The sequence below is a fragment of the Neofelis nebulosa genome, chromosome 10, assembly GCF_028018385.1.
Source record: "Neofelis nebulosa isolate mNeoNeb1 chromosome 10, mNeoNeb1.pri, whole genome shotgun sequence".
NCBI lineage: Eukaryota > Metazoa > Chordata > Mammalia > Carnivora > Felidae > Neofelis > Neofelis nebulosa.
In genome coordinates this window covers 20,690,614-20,712,411 of record NC_080791.1, presented here as the reverse complement: position 1 = coordinate 20,712,411, position 21,798 = coordinate 20,690,614, and the positions used below count along the sequence as shown (strand labels likewise).

General features: G+C 40.2%; 1 protein-coding gene and 1 non-coding gene across 2 annotated transcripts; both read left to right on the top strand.

The window, feature by feature from the left end:
- Window positions 1-1,566: 1,566 nt before the first annotated feature.
- Window positions 1,567-2,514, top strand: LOC131488494 (olfactory receptor 6M1). The gene has a single exon (XM_058690372.1). The coding sequence runs from the start codon at window positions 1,567-1,569 to the stop codon at window positions 2,512-2,514; it is 948 nt and encodes a 315-aa protein (XP_058546355.1).
- Window positions 2,515-3,283: 769 nt separating this feature from the next.
- Window positions 3,284-3,386, top strand: LOC131488932 (U6 spliceosomal RNA). The gene has a single exon (XR_009250315.1). It is a non-coding gene; the product is annotated as a U6 spliceosomal RNA (small nuclear RNA).
- Window positions 3,387-21,798: the final 18,412 nt, after the last annotated feature.

Sequence of the window (21,798 nt, the reverse complement as noted above, 5' to 3'; positions counted from 1 at the left end):
TGGTCATTGTATCCCTAACAGGTTTGATTGCAGATTATAATTTTTTTTTTTTTTTTGCATTTGCATGCTCTAATTATTTGCACTGGGAAAAAATGTGAGGGTTTTTTTTGTCATGGGAAAGACTTCAAACAAAAAATGAAATAAGAACTTCTTTATCTCGGAGATGGGGTAGGAGGGGAGGTGGGAAAAGGAAAATGAGGGGAACGGCTCTAACCTATCTGTTAAGGAAGAGCTAAGTAAAATCTAGACAAGGAAAGCATTGAACTTAAAGAATGGGTGCTTTTAACCTGAAATGGGATACTGTGCCAAAGAACACATCTCAGATACTGGGATAAAGAACAACTGTATGATCTTGATGTACACTTTGATGATTTCAACTGATCAAGTAAATGAAGTAAGCTAAATTACCTCCATTTTGCCATCCTGTGTATAATGTGTACCTCTCTGGTTTTATCACATTGTATAACATCCTCTTAAATAATCAGCCAGAAATAAGTCAGACAAAGACAAGAACCATATGATTTTGCTTATATATGGGATCTAAAAATAGATAGAGAGAGAGATAGAGAGATAGATGATAGATAGATAGGATTAAGAGAACCAAACTTCCACTCATAAAATAAATGAGTCATGAGGATGAAAAGTACAGCATAGGGAATATGGTCAATAATACTGCAATAACGTATAGTGACAGTAACTACACTTATCATGGTGAAACTGAGTAATATATAGGATTGTTGAACCAATGTGTTGTAAACCTGAAACTGATATAACATTGTATATTCATTATACTTCAATAAAAAAATAATAATCAGCCAGATATTTGATGTATATATTATTACATACTTCACAGAATTTGTAGAAGGTAGGTTTTGGATACAGGATATAGCCTAAAGATAAAATATCCAGTATTCCCTTCTGATGTGTCATCTAAAGTGATTAGCAGGAAGCCTGAACCATTGTCCATTTCAGATATTTCTTGTCTGTTTCCATAAATCTACTTGTGTAAGGAAAAGACTTTCAAAAATGAGAGACTCTGGAAATCACCAAGTATCGGAGGCAGGGAGAGTCAATCTTTATCTCTTACTCATGGCAGGTCATCATTATCAACTGTCAAAGTGAAAGAAAATTTGTTATAGAAAAAGCTGGAAAGTATTTTAAAGGATTTCTCTCTCAGTGGCTGTAAACTTCAGAAAAAATAGTTCTAGCTAAAGTGTGAGTCAGTACTTTATAGCATATTTTTAACTGGGAACATGAAGCTGGCTGCACTGAAGAGAAGTTTCATTTAATGAGACTAAATAGAATTTCATTACTGGAAGGAAGGTTAGAGGTTTTTTTAATCCAGTCTTCTCCCTTCATTTTATGGAAAAAGTTGTGTCTAAACGGTATTTTGACTTTCCCTAAGATGCACAAGAATGATTTTCTGATCAAGGGCTAAACCCCTGACCCACCTCCCAATGTAAGGCACTCTCTACAACACATTTTCAACAGATATTTATAAAATTATCTCCCAAGCTGATCTTCCTTTTCTTCTTTCTTAAGGGAGACCCTGCCTGCTGTGTCGCCATGCCCATGGGAAATTGGAGCACAGTGACTGGATTCACCCTGATCGCCTTTCCCACTCTCCTGGAGCTTCGAATACTCCTCTTTGTGGTTCTTTTGCTGACTTACACATTAACAGCAGTAGGAAACATTGTCATCATCTTCCTAATATGGACTGATAATCACCTGCAAACCCCAATGTACATTTTCCTCAGTAATTTGTCTTTTCTGGATATTTTATACACCACTGTCGTTACACCAAAGTTGCTAGCCTGCCTCCTAGGAGAGAAGAAAACCATATCCTTTGCTGGCTGTATCACTCAAACATATTTCTACTTCTTTCTGGGGACAGTGGAGTTTATCCTCCTAGCAGTGATGTCCTTTGACCGCTACGTGGCCATCTGTAACCCCCTGCGCTATACCATCATCATGAACAGCAGGACCTGCCTCCTGCTGATTCTGAGCTGCTGGGTAGGAGCCTTCATGTCTGTGTTGGTACCAACCATTGTAGTGATAAGGCTACCTTACTGTGGAAAAGAGATCAAGCATTTTTTCTGTGACATTGCCCCTCTTCTGCAGGTGGCCTGTGTAGATACTCACCTCATTGAGCAGATCAACTTTCTCCTATCTGCCCTTGTCATCCTGAGCTCCCTGGCATTCACTACTGCGTCCTATACCTACATCATCTCCACCATCCTGCACATCCCCTCCGCCCAAGGCCGTCAAAAAGCTTTTTCTACCTGTGCCTCTCACATCACGGTCATTTCCATTGCTTACGGGAGCAATATCTTTGTGTATGTGAGACCCAATCAGAACTATTCCCTGAATTTTGACAAGGTAGCTGCTGTCCTCATTACAGTGGTGACCCCTCTCCTGAATCCTTTTATTTATAGTTTGAGAAATGAAAAGGTGAAAGAAGCATTGAGAGAGACAATAAACAGAATCATGTCCTTGATACTAAGGATAACCTGACATTAGTGCTTAGTACATCACACATTTCTTATCTTCAACACATTCATTCTGCATGAGTACTGTGCCATGTTGACATTCCAGAAACGTGAGACTGTGTCAACAGGATGAACAATGACCATACCGAACTGAAAAAACTTCTTCTTACAACTAGAAAAAAAAATTGAATCCATAAACCCTTGTACATTCATAGCTTTAAACCATGAAACATTACCTAAGTAGGATCCAGAGGTTTCCAACTCTGGTCTTGACTAAGTCAGTTTATTTTCCAGGTGATTTTGACCACGTCACAACTTACCTGAGACTTGCTGTCTCCATCTCTACATGAAATAATAGGTAATAAAGTATCACTATTTGTAATAAGACATTTAAAGTTAGAGCATTTTAACCTCTTGTTAGGCATGCTTGAAAATTTCAAGAGATTCAGTTTCCACCTCTTTTATTTACCTAGATCTCATGTGGTACGAGAAGTGAGGAAAAAAGAGGGAAGACTCAGGATGCCATCAAGCCTGTGTCTATAAACCTGAGTGAGTGCTCTCTTTGGCAGCACATATACTTTTTTAAAAAAATGTTTAATGTTTATTTCATTTTTGAGAGAGACAGACAGACAGAGCATGAGTGGGGAGGGGCAGAGAGAGAGGGAGACACAGAATCCGAAGCAGGCTCCGGGCTCCGAGCTGTCAGCACAGAGACCGATGCGGGACTCAGACTCACACACCATTAGATCATTACCTGAGCCAAAGTCAGACGCTCAACCGATGGAGTCACCCAGGTGCCCGTACAGTACATATGTTAAAACTGGAACAATGCAAAGAGGATCTGCGTGGCCCCTGCACGAAGGTGACATCCAAGTTCATGAAGCCTTCCATGTTGCTCAGTGGCAGATGGTAACTAGACTTGTCATGAGGATCATTTCATAATGTATAAAAACATTGAATCACTATGATGTACTCTTAAAACTAATTTGTGTATCAATTACATTTCAATAAAAAAAAAAGTCACTGAAAAAGAAAACCCAAGTGAAAGGTAGAGATGTTGGCCGAGAAAAGGAACATAAGAAGGGCAGGTCATGAAAAACTTTGGTAAAATGTTTAATGGAATTTGGGGGGTAAAAGCCAAAATAAAGCAGGTGAAATAGTGTGCATACATAAAGAAAATATAAACATAGTGAACACTTTCAAGAAGGTTAGTGGATCATCAACAATAGCCAAATTATGGAAAAGCCCAAATGCCCATTGACTGATGAATGAAGTATATGTGTATATATATATATATATATATATATATATATATATACACACACACACATACAATAAGGAAGATTTTCAAATCAGAGCTCCCAGCTGTTGTGTTAAAAGTCAGATTTATTAGTTCTTTTCTCAGTCACTTAAATCGTTTGCGATCTAAATATCTCTTGCCTTTTTCTGACTCTAAAAGAAAAAAGAAAAAAAAACAGAAAAGGACTGCCTGGGTGGCTCAGTCAGTTAAATATCTGACTCTTGATTTTGGATCAGGTCATGATCTCATGATTCATGGGATCAAGCCCTGCGTGGAACTCTGCTCTGTTGGCAAGAAGCCTGCTGGGGATTCTCTCTCTCCCTCTCTCAAACTAAATAAACATTTAAAAAAAGGAAGGGAAGGGAAGGAAAAAAAGCCTTAGTTAAATTGTACAGTCCACAGAGGTGCCTGGGTGGCTCAGTCAGTTGAGCCTCTGACCTAGGCTCAAGTCATGATCTCATGGTTCATGAGTTCAAGCCCCGCATCGTGCTCACCGCTGTTAGTGCGGATCCTCTGTCCCCCTCTCTCTCTGCACCTCCCCTACTCATGCTCGCTCTCTCTCTCTCTCTCTCTCAAAAATAAATAAACCTATAAAAGAACATTTATTGTAGAAATACTCTCAAACAGTGGTCACCGTTATAATCATTATCACTTATGACCATTCTCTTTGTCCTACACTTTCACAGCTTTAAAAAAAAAACCTTTGTATTGTTTTGTTAACAACCATTATTCTTAGACAGAGTTGGCCATGATGATACCATACTCTCAGGATATTAGACAAAGAGCCTTGTAGAAAATGGGGGGTTTTTTTTGCCTGAAATGCAATATGCACGAACTATAGACAAAGTGTCCATAAAAAGGGTTTCCACTAGTTTTTCTACCCTTTCTCTTTCAGGCAGTATCACATGTAGGAGTTGGGACCCAATTTCCCCTTGACCTCACCAGTCTGTGGACACAAAGCAGGTCACAATAAAATTCCAAATGTCACTGGCACTTGCCTTTCTCACCCAGACACATACCATAAACTCTCACTCTCCTATGCAATTACTACAAAGTGTTTCTTGGATTCCCCAAGAGATGTTTCATGTGTAGGTATGAACTTCCACCTAATACTGTCTGGTTCTGGCTGCCCTTTGCTGATTTACGCCTTTTTTGAAGAGGCTCGAAAGCACAACTTTCTCATTGTCACTGCAGACTATTCCCTCTGTAAGAAAGTGGATGTAAGTGACGAAGAAGCTTTTGGTGTCTTTCCATGATCCCAAAACAGCAGACTACTGAGATGCTGGATATGCTGCTCTGTGCTCTGATGTATCTGCTATAGGGACACGAAGCTATATCCCAAGTAGAAGTTAGGAGAATCCCCATTATCCTGCTTCACTACCTGGGCACAGATGTAACATGGCTTATGCCCTGTATCTCAAAGAGCCCTTCACCTTCTTCATATGGCCCCTCTGCTTATAAGATTTAAAAATGAGGGGCGCCTGGGTGGCTCAGTCGGTTAAGCGTCCGACTTCGGCTCAGGTCACGATCTCGCGGTCCGTGAGTTCAAGCCCCGCGTCAGGCTCTGGGCAGATGGCTCAGAGCCTGGAGCCTGTTTCTGATTCTGTGTCTCCCTCTCTCTCTGCCCCTCCCCCGTTCATGCTCTGTCTCTCTCTGTCTCAAAAATAAATAAACATTAAAAAAAAATTAAAAATGAATCCACATGACATGGGTAGGTAATCAGTATCTGAAACAGATGCCCTGTTATCTTCACCACCATGATGCTACCCACATGTGCCCACCATCTCCAGCCAATATTCTGATATAAATTGACTCAGAATTTCTTTGCCCACCAGCATGTCACATATCCTAGTCTCCATCTGGGACCCCTAAGGCACATAAGTCAGACATAATTCCGACATAGTATATTTGAATATCTGAGACAACTTTATAAGAACTCTCACATCCCATCCAATTCACACAACTGTTCTCTGAGTAAAGTGAAGAAACAACTAGAACACTGTTGTACATGCTCCATACTGCCCTACATAAAACAGAGACAAAGAAGAGTAAGATATTAGGGGGCGCCTGGGTGGCTCAGTCGGTTGAGCGTCCAGCTTCGCTCAGGTCATGATCTTGTGGTCTGTGAGTTCGAGCCCCGCGTTGGGCTCTGTGGTGAGAGTTCGGAGCCTGGAGCCTGCTTCAGATTCTGTGTCTCACTCTCTGCCCCTCTTCTGCTCACGCTGTCCATCTCTCTCTCTCTCTCTCTCTCTCTCTCTCTCAAAATGAATAAACGTTAAAAAAAAATTTTTTAAAGAAGAGTAAGATATTAAAATTCTTGCAAAAGGAGTGCTCATGAATGCCTTAGGAGTTTGAAAGTCATTAGCAAATACAAGAAAAATTCTCTGGATACTGTTATATTTAGAAATGTAACCCCTAGTGTTTTAATATAATCAAACAACAACAACAAAAAGATTCAATAATGAACCCATCTTAGTAGCAAACTGAAAATCCACAAAAATCCATTCTTTGAATTTAGTAATTTACCAGGTTTAGCCCTGACTGATAGAAATTTTATGCTCTGCCTGTTTTTTTTTTTTTTTTTTACTGTTTACTTATTTTTGACAGAGAGAGAGAGACAGAACATGAGCGGGGGAGGGGCAGAGAGAGAGGAAGACACAGAATCCAAAGCCGGCTCCAGGCTCCGTCCGAGCGGTCAGCACAGAGCCCGACGCGGGGCTCGAACTCACAGACCGCGAGATCATGACCTGAGCTGAAGTCGGACGTTCAACCGACTGAGCCACCCAGGCGCCCCTATGCTCTGCCTTTTTAATACCTAATCACGTTTTTGTTTGTTTTCATAAATACCATAAGGATGTTCTTCATCTTCTTGGGGTTAAAGTTGAGCATTAAGCTTCATTAGTAACACACTCTAACCACCAGGGGGAGTGCAAGACACACGTCACCTGCCACCCACCTCTCCCCCACCACCCCTCCACACACACACACACACACACACACACACACACAAACCCCCACCACCCCTCCACACACACACACACACACACACACACACACACACACAAACCCCAGACAATTTACCTCCTCCGGTCAGAGGAGGAGTAATTAACAAGTCCAATGAATTGCACTATACCAGGGGGTCACTTGTGCACATTGTACTCTATGACATATTTCAAATTCAGGATCTATTAGATCCTAAGTGTTTTGGTGCTTTAGATGTGATAAGTGAACCAGTTCAAATGTTTATGAATCTTCGGAATCCTCTTTCACATATACATGGCTGAGATATACATATACTGAAATATATACATACATATATATGGTGCAGTAAGAGAAACTTGAAATCTCCTACTGCTGGTTGTCCTTCCCCTATTGTAATTCCCACATTACCCATTGGTATAGGGCAGAGAAGCATGACCGCCTCTTTATTGAAGGCCTGTGGCTTTAGGTCTTACAGGCAAATTCTTTTTCTTCTCCCTGGTGTGTTTTCCCTTGGACCCTTGGATTCTTTCCATGCTTCTGCTTTTTTTTTCTTTAATCTTCAAGTGTTTTTGAAATATTTATTTTTTATAAGCAAACTTTAAACACAAATGTTTCCATCTGAAAATTCATATGCAAAAAGTAATTTTAGGAGTGCCTGGGTGGCTCAGTCGGTTAAGCATCCGACTTCAGCTCAGGTCATGATCTCACGGTTCGTGGGTTCCAGCCCTGTGTCCAGCTCTGTGCTGACAGCTCAGAGCCTGGAGCCTGCTCCAGATTCTGTGTCTCCCTTTCTATCTACCCCTCCCCTGCTTGCTCTCTGTCTCTCTTTCTCAAAAATAAACATTTTTTGGAAAAAAATAATAAAAATGTAAAATATATTATGCCCATGTCCATTAAAATAACCTGTTATCTAAATATTGACAACTAACATAAATAGAATACTTTTCATATACACGCATGTACTTTAATCAGATTTTCCAAGAATGCATCTTTCTGAGTTCAGTGTTACTTCTTAAACATTTCAACAAACAAAAAAACTACAATTTTTTTTCAAGGTTGCATTCTTCTTAATTAAAATATATACCCAGGGAGAGTTACCGAAATTCCATTGTTTTCATCATGAGCTAATAGTGAATATAACAAAATTCAGTGGAATTATTATCTTTGTTTCTGTAGCCAGTTTGATTTTATACTGTTTGAGAACCTTTAAATTTTGGTTGCGTTTGGTTCAAAATTAATCAGCAATATTCAACCAAGCTGTTAACGGATAGTGCCAAATAGCTCCACGTTTTAAGATTTAGAAAATAGCAATTATTGAAAATGGAGCTTGCAACCATTAATACATTGAAATGTATACATACTGAACCAAGGGAAGAATTGAGCAAACCATAAAATGAAAACTCCAAAGGTATACAATACTTAATTTTGAAATCCTTTTCATTTTTTAGGGTAACTTTGTGCATAGAGCAGTTTGTTTTTTGGGGACAAATTTAGAATGTCTAGAATTAAAACTAGCTAGTCTTGGAAAATATGAACTTTTCTAGAATTAAAACTAGTTAGTCTTGGAACACATGAACTTTTCTAAAAATGAAAATTGCCCTCTAAAAATTTTATATTAATTTTTATTACCAAACACTGTTTATAGGAACTACCTGAGTTAAAAAGTACCCCTGAAAGAATATATTGGGCCCATCAAGATAAAATCTCAGAAAACAAAGGCAGACTGATAGACAATAATATTAGTGAATAATTAATGCAATTGTGCCAAATTACATTACTTCAAGAGTAATTTGTTTTTATTATAGCAAGAACACTTCATATTAGATCTTCCCTCTTAACAAATTTAAAGTCTACAATACAGGATTGTAATCTATAAGCACAGCATTGTACAGCGGATCTGGAGGACTTATTTATCTTACAGAACTCAGACTTTAGATCTTTGAAGAGCAACTTCGCCCAGCCTCTGGCAACCACCAACCTACTCTCTGTTTCTATTAATCTATTTTAGATTTCTCATATAGGTTGGAATCATGCACTATTTGTCCTTCTGTAACTGGCTTTTCCATCATGTACTCCAAGTTCATCCATGTTGTCACGTGTGGCAGGTTTTCCTTCATTTTTAGGGCTGAATAGCATTCCATTGGATGTATATGGCACCATTTTCTTTATCCATTTATACATCGGTGGACATCGGGTTGTTCCCATATTGTGGCTATTGTGAATAGTGCTACAATGAACAGAAGTGTGTTGTGGGAAAACTTTTCCTCTCCTCTTCTAGGTTCTTTGCCTGGCCTGATAATTAAATTGGCACAAGATGGACTAACAGAAATGAACTAAATTTAATTCCATACATACTGAAGCCACACAAAGACAGGAGAGGCTCTCCAATAATCAGGCAATTGAGGTTTGCCTGAGCTAAAGAGAAGGTGGGAGGGGTCTGGGACCTTAAAGGGAAGGAAGACACTTCACAGAAAATGGGAAAAGCCAATGTTTGGTAAAGAAATGTTTGTCGTGCCACATGAAGTCTTCTTATGTTAAAAAAAACAAAACAAAACAAAACTGTGGTGCCTGGGTGGCTCAGTCCGTTACGCACCTGTCTTTGGCTCAGGTCATGATCTCACAGTTCATGGGCTCGAGCCCTGCATCAGGCTCTATGCTAACAGCTCAGAGAGCCTGCTTCAGACTCTGTGTCTCACTCTCTCTCTGCCCCTCCCCTGCTCATGCTCTTTTGTGTTCATGCTCTCTCTTTCTCTCCCAAAAATAAATAAAAACATTAAAAAAAATTTTTTTAAGAGAAGATTATCTTTGGGAATAGCTCTCTTCCTGGAACAGCCTCCCTATCTAAATTCTTTTAGGCAATTTAGGAGGAGATAAAAAGTTCTTTTTGAGCCTATTGGACCTTGAGTGTCTTCAGCTAAAAATAATTGACATGCCAAAGTGGCACATTCTGGGGAAGCTTGCCTTGAACCCCACCAAAGTGCAGCAATCTTTTCAAAATCCTGATTTCAAACATTTTGGGTATATATCCAGAAGTGGAATATTTTTTAATTTTCTGAGGGATCTCCATACAATTTTCCATAATGGCTGCACCATTTCACATCCCATCAATGGTGTACCCAGGTCCCAGCATTTTCACATTGTTGCCAACACTTGTTGTCTTTTGTTTTTTTATATCCATTCTGACAAGGGGTAAGGTGATATCTCATTATGTTTTTCAGTTGCATTTCCCTGATGATTAGTAATGGTGAGCACCTTTTCATATACCTATTGCCCTTTTTTATGTCTTCTTTGGAGAAATGTTTATTCAAGTTTTTTGCCTACTTTAATCAGTTGCTTGGGGGGCTCTTTTCTGACTTGTAGGAGTTCCATATATTTTTTTGGAAATAACCTCTTATTACATATATGGTTTGCAAATTTTTCTCCCATCCTGTTGTCTTTTCACTCTTGATTTTGCTTCCACTATGCAAAAGCTTCTTAAGTTAGATGTTGGTCCACTTGTTTATTTTTGTTTCTGTTGTCTGTGCCTTTAGTGTCACATTCATGAAATCATTGCCAATCCCACATCATGAAGTTTTTCCTCTATGTTTTCTCCTAGCAGTTTTACAATTTTAAGTCTTATGTTTATTTTTGTCTTATGTTTAAACCTTTAATCCATTTTGAGCTCATTTTTGTGTATGGTGTGAGCCCAGTTTCATTCTTTTTCGCATAGATATCCAGTTTTCTCAACATCATTAGCTGAAGAGACTGTCCTTTCCCCATGGTGTGTTCTTAGCTCCCTCATCAGATACCAGTTGAGTGTGAATGCATGGGTCCATTTCTGGGCTTTCTATTTGTATGTTAAAAAGAAAAGAGCCACAGGCCCAAAATGGGGTCACTTAGACCAAGTTACCAAACTGGGGCTTGATATCTAAACTAACTGCAGTTTCAACATCCCCCAGAAATGTAGTCTTAACTGATCAGTCAGGAAGTTTCTGGTCAGCACCAAAGAGGTAATCTGTTACATGGGCCCTCTCCATCCACCCCGCCCCCGCAAGGAAGATGAGGGAATCTGCACGATAAGATCCACTACTCTTCCCCCAAGGGAAAGAAATCTTGCCTGAAATAATCCTTTCTTTTTTCCTTTTGCTAATTATCTCACCCTGTTTCTGCCTATAAAATCCTTCCTTTTTGTACAGCTCCTTGGAGCTCTTTTTTGATTGCTAGATGGGATGCTGCCTGATGCATGAATCACTTAACAAAGCCAACTAAATATTCAAATTTACTCAGTTGAAGTTTGTTTTTTAACAGGCTCCGTTGGTCTATGTGACTGTTTTTATGCCAGGGGCATACCGTTTTGATTACTGTAGCTTTTTAATACATTTTAAAATCAAGAAATGTGAAGAGGTGCCAAGGTGACTCGGTGGGTTAAGTGTCCAACTCTTGATTTTGGCTCAGGTCGTGATCTCACAGTTCGTGAGCTCGAGGCCTGAGTCAGGTTCTGCACTGACAATACTTTCTCTGTCTCTCCCTCAAAATAAACTTGAAAGAAAGAAAGAGAGAAAGAAAGAAAGAAGAAAGAAAGGAAGAAAGAAAAAAAGAAAGAGAAAGAAACACATGTGATGCTTCCAGCTTTGCTCTTTCTCAAGATTGTTTTAGCTATTCTGGGATCTTTTGTGATCCCATATGACTTTTTCAGTTTTTTTCTATTTCTATAAAATATATATATATTTACCATTAAGACTTTTATAGGGATTACATTGAATCTGTAGATCACTTTGAGTAGGATGGACACTTGAACAATATTAAGCCTTCCGGTCCATAACCATAGATGTCTCTCCTTCTATTTGCATTTTCTTCAGTTTTGTCATGAGTGATTTATAGTTTTCTTTCTTTTTTTTTTTTTTTTTGAGTGATTTATAGTTTTCAGTGAACAAGTCTTCCACCTCCTTGGTTAAGTTTATTCCTAAGTATTCTATTATTTTTTGCACTGTGATAAATGGGATTTTTATTTAATTTTTTGGATCATTTATTGTTAATGAATAGAAATGTGACGGATTTTTGTACGTTGACTCCTTTCTAAGCTTCTTTATGCCGTCAAAGGGGGAAGATGTTAAGGACCAATATTAGAGCGTGACCCTGAGGGATGAACCGAATCTACTTTTAGTCAAAACTCTACCTCCTCTACCAGGCAGGAGAAATCGTGGCATATCCCACATCAAAAAAATACGTCGAGATTGGGCTCCAAGACTAGTAACAAAGAGCCTTGCTTTTCTTGGCCTGACCCTCTAGGAACTCATGGGAGAAGCTGCAGCTGTTATAGACAGCTGGTCACGAAATGGAGACTTTGGTAGCCTGGGTCCCAGGCATCTCTCTCTCTCGACTGATTTTCACCTTAGACGCAAATCTTAAAATTTAGAGAGAAGTCTGTGGCGCACACAGGAGAAGAATTAAGGTTTTTGCTATTTGCAGGTTACATTCCAGATAACAGAAATTAGCAATGAAGGCTCTGGAGACAAAATGCGTAATGTCGGCATTTGAAAAATTCAGTAACTCACACAGCAATGGACTTCCAACTTGCAACCCAGAAGGGTCCCCGTTTTGGAGCAGAATCAGGTTCACGGAATGGAAAACTCAAATTTCATTTCACGCAGAATAATATTTTAAGGAAGTGAGAAACAAAAGTCTCTTACATCAAGTGTGCCAAGGAGGTCACGAAGGAGCCAACTCTATAAACTTGGAAAAGCAGCCTCGTTGCCATAAATGTCACTAAGGCGTAGGTGACGCACACTTGCAACCTGGGCCCGGGTCGCATGGCATATTGACAGAAAGCCCAACCGCGCTCTTCTGCGCATGCATGAGAACATACCACAGCCACACAGTGCCCGAAGGCCACTGGCAGGGGAACCATACAGCTGTCTCCTGCATGTGGACCAAGACCGGACTCAGAAAGAACAGCTGACAGGAGCAGCTGAGGCTGACCGCACACTGACACAGATTAGAGAGGGGGGGGAAACCTGACCAGGGATGACCTCTGTGAAACCTGGAAATGCCAGACTACTCTGTGGTGTAGAAAGAAGCCTTCATTGAGAATCAGAGGTTCTGGGTTCCAGTCAGCGGCCCGGCCACAAACTAGATCGGTAACTTCGTGCAAGTCGCTCCGTTTCTGAGTTGCTCCAAGGATAAAAGGTGTGGTTGTGCTGTGTGCGATGTCAGGGCTTTGGCCAAACCTGTCACGGTGCTTCTCAAACTTGAATATCATGGCAAGTTACCTGAAGATCTTGTTAAAAACTGTAGATTCGCATTTGCTTGATCCGAAGCGGAGCTCAATGTTTTGCATCTCCAATAAGCTCCTGTGAGATGCAGTGTTGTGGTGTGTAGTAAGGCATGAGAATTTGGTGGTTCAGTATTCCTAGGCAGGATCAATCAGGAAGTGAATCCTGTCTAATCGGCCCTTGCGAACGAAGGGTCGAAGAAGGAAAGTGAGTAGAACAGAGATTAGGCCAGGAAATTTGGGGTTTTTTGTTTGTTTGTTTGTTTTTGTTTTTGTTTTTTTTTAGGCCAGGAAATTTGACAAGGACCAAAGCACAACTCCAAACCACAAAGAACTGAGACCAGGGCTTACCATGCGTGTAGGTGTTCAATAGTTTTGTCAAAAACCAAAAGATAAAAGTGTTGCTAAGAACTTTTGAAACAGTAAGAAACAGCAGCCTTAGGGGAATTTCATTTGTCAGGTGGGTTAGGCTGCTAATGTTTTGGGTTTTTTTTTTTAAGTTTATTTCTTTATTTTCAAAGAGAGAACGAGGGAGGGACAGAGAAAGAAGGAGAGAGAGAGGATCCCAAGCAGGCTCCACACCAGCAATGCGCGGAGCCCAATGCGCGGCTCAAAGTCAGGAACCGTGAGATCATGACCTGAGCTGAAATCAGCCACTTAACTGACTGAGCCAACCAGGCACTCTGCTAATGGTTTAAAAGTACTTACGAAAGCATTCTTCCAGTTGGTCATGTGTATATTAAACTTGTCCATGGTGTACCTTGTTGGAAAAAAAAAAAAAAAAGTCCTGGTTTTGAGATAACTCAAATTTATCAATTCTTGGAGTTATAATTTATGAGTTTGAACCCAACCCAAATTACAAAATCATTTTCCTACATTTTCTTTTTTCTTTTCTTTTCTTCTTTCTTTCTTTCTTTCTTTCTTTCTTTCTTTCTTTCTTTCTTTCTTTCTTCTTTTTTAAAGGCTTCAGACCCAGCACAGAGTCCAACACAGGGCTTGAACTCACAACCCTGAGATCAAGACGGGAGCTGAGATCAAGAATTAGATGCTCAACTGACTGAGCCACCCAGGCACCCTTCCTACATTTTCTTCTTTACAGTTTTGTTTGTTTTATGTCTTTTACATTTGAAAACCTTCATCTCTTTGGAGACTTCCTTTTCATGAGATGTTTCATACAGATAAAGCTTCAGTTTTCTCTTCTGTTTTAAGCCTTTTCTTTTTGTAATCTTTTTCTTGTTTATTTATTTTTGAAAGAGAGAGAGAGACAGAGCATGAGCAGGGGGAGGGGCAGAGAGAGAGGGAGACACAGAATCTGAAGCACGCTCCAGGCTCTAAGCTGTAAGCACAGAGCGTGATGGCAGGCTCGAACTCACAAGTGGTGAGATCATGACCTGAGCCGAAGTTGGACACTTAACCAACTAAGCCACCCAGGTGCCCCTATAAGCCTTTTCAATTAGAGACTTTTCTTTCTCTAATTCTGGGAAATGTGTCTCTATTATTTCCTCAAATATGACCTCTCCATTTTTTTTCTTTCCTACTGGAACTCTTCTGTATCTCTTAGCTGTTTGGTTTTTTAAAAGAGGTTTTATCTTATCCTTCTTTCCTATTACATTCTACAGAGTCCACAATGTGATGTTCCAACTCACTAGTAAGATTCTCATTTATATCCATGCTACAGTTTATTGTGTTTTAATTATTACATTTTGCATACCAACATTTCCTGTTGGGTTCACGCTTGACTTCCCATTCTTTTTTATTTTTCTAGTATCTTCCCTGATCTCCTTGAATATTCTTATTTTGCATATTTAAATTCTGTTCTCTCAGTAACTCAGTTGGTAGGTGTCTGTTTTGTCTTTTTTTTTTTTTAATAGAAATTTCATTCCTTTTTGTCTGTTGCGTGCCTGTGAATTCATGTACCCTTGGAGACACCAAATGCTGGTTTTGGTAATGCCTGTTGGCAAGGAGCCAAAGGCCATGTATTAGTCTGCATCAATCTGATTAGTGTAAGAATAGTCTGAAAATTATGGCCCATGGGCCAAATTGGACCCATTGCCTGTTTTTATAAATACAGTTTATTAAAGTGCAGAAATTTCCATTTGTCTACATATTACTTATGGTCGTGTTAGCACGACAGGGACAAAGTTAAGTAGTTGCAGAGAGACCAGATGGCTCACAAAGCCTAAAATATTTACTATCTGGCACTAGTTGGGGGGCACCTGGGTGGCTCAGTGGGTTAAGCGTCTGACTTCAGCTCAGGTAATGATCTCACGGTTCGTGAGTTCGAGCCCCGCATTGGGCTCTGAGCAGACAGCTCAGAGCCTGGAAACTGTCTTCGGATTCTGTGTCTCCCTCTCTCTCTGCCCCTCCCCTTCTTGTGCTCTCTCTCTCTTCCTTTCTCAAAAAAGTTAGTTGACCTCTGATCTAAGAAGTGGATGGAGTTGAGAGCCCAGGTGACGAGGAACAACTACGACAAAGCCTTGTCATCACTTCCAGCTGTGGCTCCTCCGTCAGGCAACACCTCTGGTCTGATGGAGGTGGCCACCTGGAGGTGGCTCCCCTGGGCCTTGGTGGTTTGCAGGGGAGCTGTGAGGGTGTGAAGGCTTGTGTGTGGCTGGCCGCTTCACACCTGTTTCCATCAGTTCCTCACTCAGTCCAGAGTTTTGCACGGCCCTGATATTTCATGGTTGGACTGTTTCTACTTATTTCTGTGATGAGAGGGCAGGCCAGGATTGGTTCAAGGCATTGCAGATGAAAAGCAATCTAGTCCCCCAATGCTTCCTCTTGCTGCCAGGGACTAAGTGGCCACTATCCACCCAGTTAAAAAAGACCACCTTCTGTCTCCTTGGAGTTTCTTATGCTTTGTTTTTTGGTTTCATAGTCATTATCATTCGGTTCTGGAAACCATGCTTCCCTCTTGTTTCTTTGGTTTCTCCCAGATTGTTTTTTTTGTGAGGAAGCCAACAACACATGTTGCTTCACTCTTTGACAGAAACCAGAAGTCTCCAATGTTTATATAGATTAAGCCCATCTCCATGGCAACATCTTTTCCAAGCCCTTCATTCATTCCTAATCCTTCCCAACACAGAAACCAATACAGGCATGCCTCTTCATTTTATTGTGTTTCACTTTATTGCACCTTGCAGATACTGTATGTTTTAGGAATTTGAAGGCTTGTGGCAACCTGGCCTCAAATAAATCTAGCGGCGCCATTTTCCAACAGAACTTGCTCACTTCATGTCTCTGTGTCACATTTCAGTAATTCTCGAAACATTTCAAGCTTTTTCATTATTGTATTTGTTATGGTGATCTGTGACTTGCTGGTTAGCATTTTTTAGCAACAAAGTATTTTTTTAATATTTATTTATTTTTCAGAGAAAGAGAGTGTGATCGAAGAAGGGGCAGAGAGCGGGGACAGAGGATTCAAAGCAGATTCTGTGCTGACAGCAGCAAGCCCAATGCAGGGCTCAAACTTCTGAACCGTGAGGTCATTACCTGAGCCAAAGTCGGACACTCAACTGACTGAGCCACCCAGGCACCCCAGCAACAAAGTATTTTTAATTAAGGTAATCACATCGTTTTTTAGACATAATGCTATTGCACACTTAAGAGACTACAGTATGATGTAACTTTTATATGCACTGGGAAACCAAAAACTTTGACTCACTGTATTGCAACATTTGCTTTATTACAGTGGTCTGGAACCAAACCTACAATATCTCCAAGGTACACCTGAAACCCAGAGGCACTGGGGAGCCAAGAGATAAGGAAGAGTCAGACTTCCAGGATTTTCTCCAGGAGTCTTATCTAGTGGTCCTTCCTTCTCATGGACTCACACAGCTTATTATATACTGTTATGGACCAAAATTCATAAGTTGAAGCTCAAATCCTCAGTGTGACAATATTTAGAGATAGGACATTTATGGAGGTAATTAAGGTTATTAAATGAGGTCATCAGGGAGAGACCTAATCCAATATGACTTGTGTCCTTAGAAAAAGAGATACCAAGGGTATGCATACAAAGGAAAGGTCACGTGGGAAATTCACAGTAATAAGATGGCTCTATATAAGGGGTGGGGGGGTGGGGAATGGCCTCACCAGAGACCAAGACTACCAGCACCTTGACCTTGGACTTCCAGCCTCCAGGACTATGAGAAAATACATTTTTGTTGTTTAAGATACCTATTCTGTGGTATTCCATTATGGCAGCCTGAGCAGACCAATACACTTGCCAATTAACACTAAAAAAATGCCCAGAGGACTATAGGCTCTTATAACATCCCGATGGCAGGGTTGCTGCTTATAAAACATGCCCTCCCCAATATCCAACACATATATATATATATATATATGTGTGTGTGTGTGTGTGTGTGTGTGTGTGTGTATACACACACATATATATATATGTATATCTCACACCAGATCTCATACATCTTATCCCACAAATGCAGAAAAGGAAAAGAACCCAAGTTGTAACCATCAAACTATATCCCAAATGGATATCATAAAAATATGCTAGATGAAGAAAAATACTTCTCTGGTAGAGAAAGTAGATGCTGAATCTCTACTCCCACATATCATGATTCCACCTTACCAAATAAGGGATGACTTTTTTTAAAATTTTTTTTAGTGTCTATTTATTTTTGAGACAGAGTATGAACAGGGGAGGGTCAGAGAGAGAGGGAGACACAGAATCTGAAACAGCCTCCAAGCTCTGAGCTGTCAACACAGAGCCCGACGCAGGGCTCAAACCCAAGGACTGTGAGATCATGACCTGAGCCGAAGTCAGCACTCAACCAACTGAGCCACCCAGGCGCCCCATGAAGGATGTCTTAAACATGCATGAGGAAAGACTGTTAAAAGAAAAAGAATGAAACATCATCCAAGCACATCTGGGACTACCATAGAGTTTGTGAGGCACTTGGGAGATACTTCTTATGCTAATCACAGAAAAAAAGGGCAAAACATTTAACAGTCTGGAAAGAACACATACTGCCCAAAGCAATCTAGAGATTCAAAGCAATCCTTATGAAAATACCAACAGTATTTTTCACAGAACTAGAACAAACAATCCTAAAATTTGTATGGTACCCAAAAGACCCAAAATAGCCAAAGCAATCTCGAAAAAGAAAAAAAAAGAAAGCTGGAGGTATCACAATTCCAGATTCCAAATTATACTACAAAGCTGTAGTAATCAAAAGAGTATAATGCTGGCGCAAAAATAGACACGTAGGTCAATGAAACAGAATAGAGAGCCCAGAAATAAACCACAATTATATGGTCAATTAATCTTTGACTAAGGAGGCAAGAATATGCAATGGGAAAAAGACAGCCTCAACAAATGGTATTGGGAAAACTGAACAGCAACACGCAGAAGAATGAAATTAGACCACTTTCCCATACCATACACAAAAATAAACTCAAAATGGATCAAGGACTTAAATGTAAGACTCAAAACCATAAAAATCCTAGAAGAGAGCACAGTAATTTCTCTGACATCAACCATAGCAACATTTTTCTAGATATGTCTCCTGAGGCAAAGGAAACAAAAACAAAAATAAACTATTGAGACCACATCAAATAAAATATGCACAGGGTAGTTCTATTTTTAATTTTCTGAGGAACCCCCATAATGTTTGCCAAAGTGGCTATACCATAAAAGACTTTTTTTTAAATGAAATTTATTGTCAAATTGGTTTCCATACAACACCCAGTGCTCATCCCAACTGGTGCCCTCCTCAAAAAGACTCTTAAATACAGAGAACAAACTGAAGTTCCTGGAAGGGAGGTGGATGGGGTGGATGGGCTAACTGGGTGATGGGCATTAAGGAGGGTACTTGTTGGGATGAGCACTGGGTTTGTTTGTTTGTTTTTTTTAACATTTATTTATTATCAAGAGACAGAGTATGAGCATGAGCATGGGAGGGGCAGAGAGAGGGGGAGACACAGAATCGGAAGCAGGCTCCAGGCTCTGAGCTGTCAGCACAGAGACCGAAGTGGGGCTCGAACTCACAAACTGCGAGATCATGGCCTGAGCCATCGGATACTCAATTGACTGAGCCACCCAGGCACCCCGATCACTGGGTCTTATACGTAAGTGATGAATCGCTGCGTTCTACTCCTGAAACCAATACTACACTGTATGTTACATAACTTGAATTTAAATAAATAAATAAATAAATAAATAAATAAATAAATAAAATATGCACATCAAAGGAAACAATCCAGAAAACTAAAAGATAGCCTACTGAATGGGAGAAGATATTTGCAAATGACATATCTGATAAAGTGTTAGTACCCAAAATATATAAAGAACTTCTATAACTCAACACCAAAGAAACTCCCAAATAATCCAATTTAAAAATGGGCAGAAGACATAGACAGACATTTCTCCAAAGAAGACGTACAACTGGCCAATAGACACATGAAAAGATTCTCAACATCACTCATCATCAAGGAAATGCAAATCAAAACCACAATCAGAATATCACCTCATACCTGTCAGAATGGCTAAAATCAAAAACAGAAGAAACAACAAGGGTTGGCGGGGATGTGGAGAAAAAGGGACGGGGATTCTCCGTGCACTGCTGGTGGGAATGCAAACTGGTGCAGCCACTGTGGAAAACAGTATGGAAGTTTCTCAAAAAGTTAAAAGTAGAATTACTATATGATCTAGTAATCACACTACTGGGTATTTACCCAAGGAATATGAAAATACTGGTTCAAAGGGATACATGCACCCCTCTGTTTATCGCAGCATTATTTACAATAGTCCAGTTATGGAAGCATCCCAAGTGTCCAACAAGAGATGAACAGATCAAAAAGATGTGATATGCATACACAATGGGATATTATTCAGCCATAAAAAAGAATGAGATCTTGCCATTTGCAACAACACAGATGGATCTAGAGAGTATAATGCTAAGCAAAGTCAGAGAAAGATAAGTACCGTGTGATTTCACTCATATGTGGAATTTAAGAAACAAAACAAATGAACAAAGGAAAAAAAAAAAAAAAGACAAACCAAAAAGCAGACTTTTAACGATAGAAACAAACAGATGGTTACCAGAGGGAAGGTAAGCGGAGGGGATGGGTGAGACAGGTGAAGGGGTTTAAGAGTATACTTACTTTGATGAGCACTGAGTAATGTATAGAGTTGTCGAATCACTATCTTGTACGCCTGAAATTAATATAACACTGTATGTTGACTATATGGGAATTAAAATTTTTTTAATTAAAAGATCTAAATAAATAAATAAATGCCTGGGAAGCCCAAAAATATGAAGAATATAATGAAGAGAGACTTACATATTCCACTTACATGTGGGTATCCCCTTTCCAGCCCTCTCAACATATTGCAGATAAGGGGATTGTGGGGATGCTCCAATCAGATATGGGACCACTAAATGTGGGGCATCCCAGTCGGGTGGGGGCCGGTGGTGCAGGCAGTAAAAGAATTCACCCAAGGCAGAACAAAAGAGCTAAAAGTGTATTGAATACACTGCAAGGGAGCAGCGGGCAGGACAGGAAAGGAAAGACCATATTTGCAGTGGTGAGGGGCCTCAGTTACAGGGTAGGGTGCGGAGGTATGGGAACCTATGGAATGTTCCCTTTGCCGGTAACTGTGCCTGGTTGTAAGTAGCCCATTGGTCAGTTAAGGCCTATGGCTATTTCGAGGTGGGTCACTTAATGAGTCTGTTTGTATTCAGCTCAGCAGTCACTATGGGCCCTTTGCCTGGCTCAAGTTTCCATTGTTCAAGCCTGTTGCCTAAAACCTGCCTTTCCAGGGACCATTTCCATGAATCATCTTGAATTTTCTAAAATCCTAAATGGAGAGGGTATTCATTAATGTGGGCCCCCTAAATATATAAGATGTGATTGCAACATAAAGAAAAAAAATTTTTCATTTTCTTGCGTGGAGAAAAGTCGGCATACGAAGTACCAACATTGCATCATACTACACCCATTCATTCTCTTTACAGGTTTCCATTTATGTGACCATTGAAATCAGAACTCCTCCTCTGGTAGAGAGAGTGGCTTGCTAAATGGTGAGCTCCACCTGTCATGAGCTCACCCTTCAGGCTAAGGCTAACCAACAGTGCAAAGCAAATGGAAAGGAGTGTCCCTGAGAAGGAAAGCTGGTTAAAAAAAAAAAAAAAAAAGCAGATAAAAAGGGGCAGCCAGATGTCCGAGGCCAGATACTCCCCTTGCATGCTTTTGGCTTCCTGCAAGCTGTGGATGCCAGGGTTCAGAAAATAGCTCGCCCGATATATCAATTATTAAAGGAGACTCAATCCCACCTACTCATTCAAGTAAATAAACTTGGGTCTGACTGATGGACATTGTCTCCAGCACTCGGACGGTTACAAACAGAGCAGGGGCAATTACCATTGCCGAGCTCACAGAGCTAAAAGATCATTAAAGCACTGCATCAGAGCCTTCATTTAGGGAGGGATAAGACTTATCAAACAGCCCAAAGGATGTTGACTGAAAAAATTTGTCAAGGACAGTTCAGCAAACAGTATCGGCCTGTAAGATATGATAAACGGCTGCCTTGACTCTTTCTCTAATAGGACTCCCAATTCTTGGAAAAGTTTTACACCTCGAAATAAAACAAACTGCTTATACTCAACAAAACTATAACACCGCACAAACACTAAATGCTTTTAAAAAATTAAGTAAAGTTAGGGTCAAACTCTTGGAGAAGAGAGCCTCCATTGATAACTAAACAAAAATAGGTGATCTAACCCTAAGGCAACAGTTGGGGGAGGTGGGGGGGG

Coding starts and splice junctions, on each gene's coding strand:
- LOC131488494 (XM_058690372.1), top strand. CDS start 1,567: ATGCCCATGGGAAATTGGAGCACAGTGACTGGATTCACCCTGATCGCC.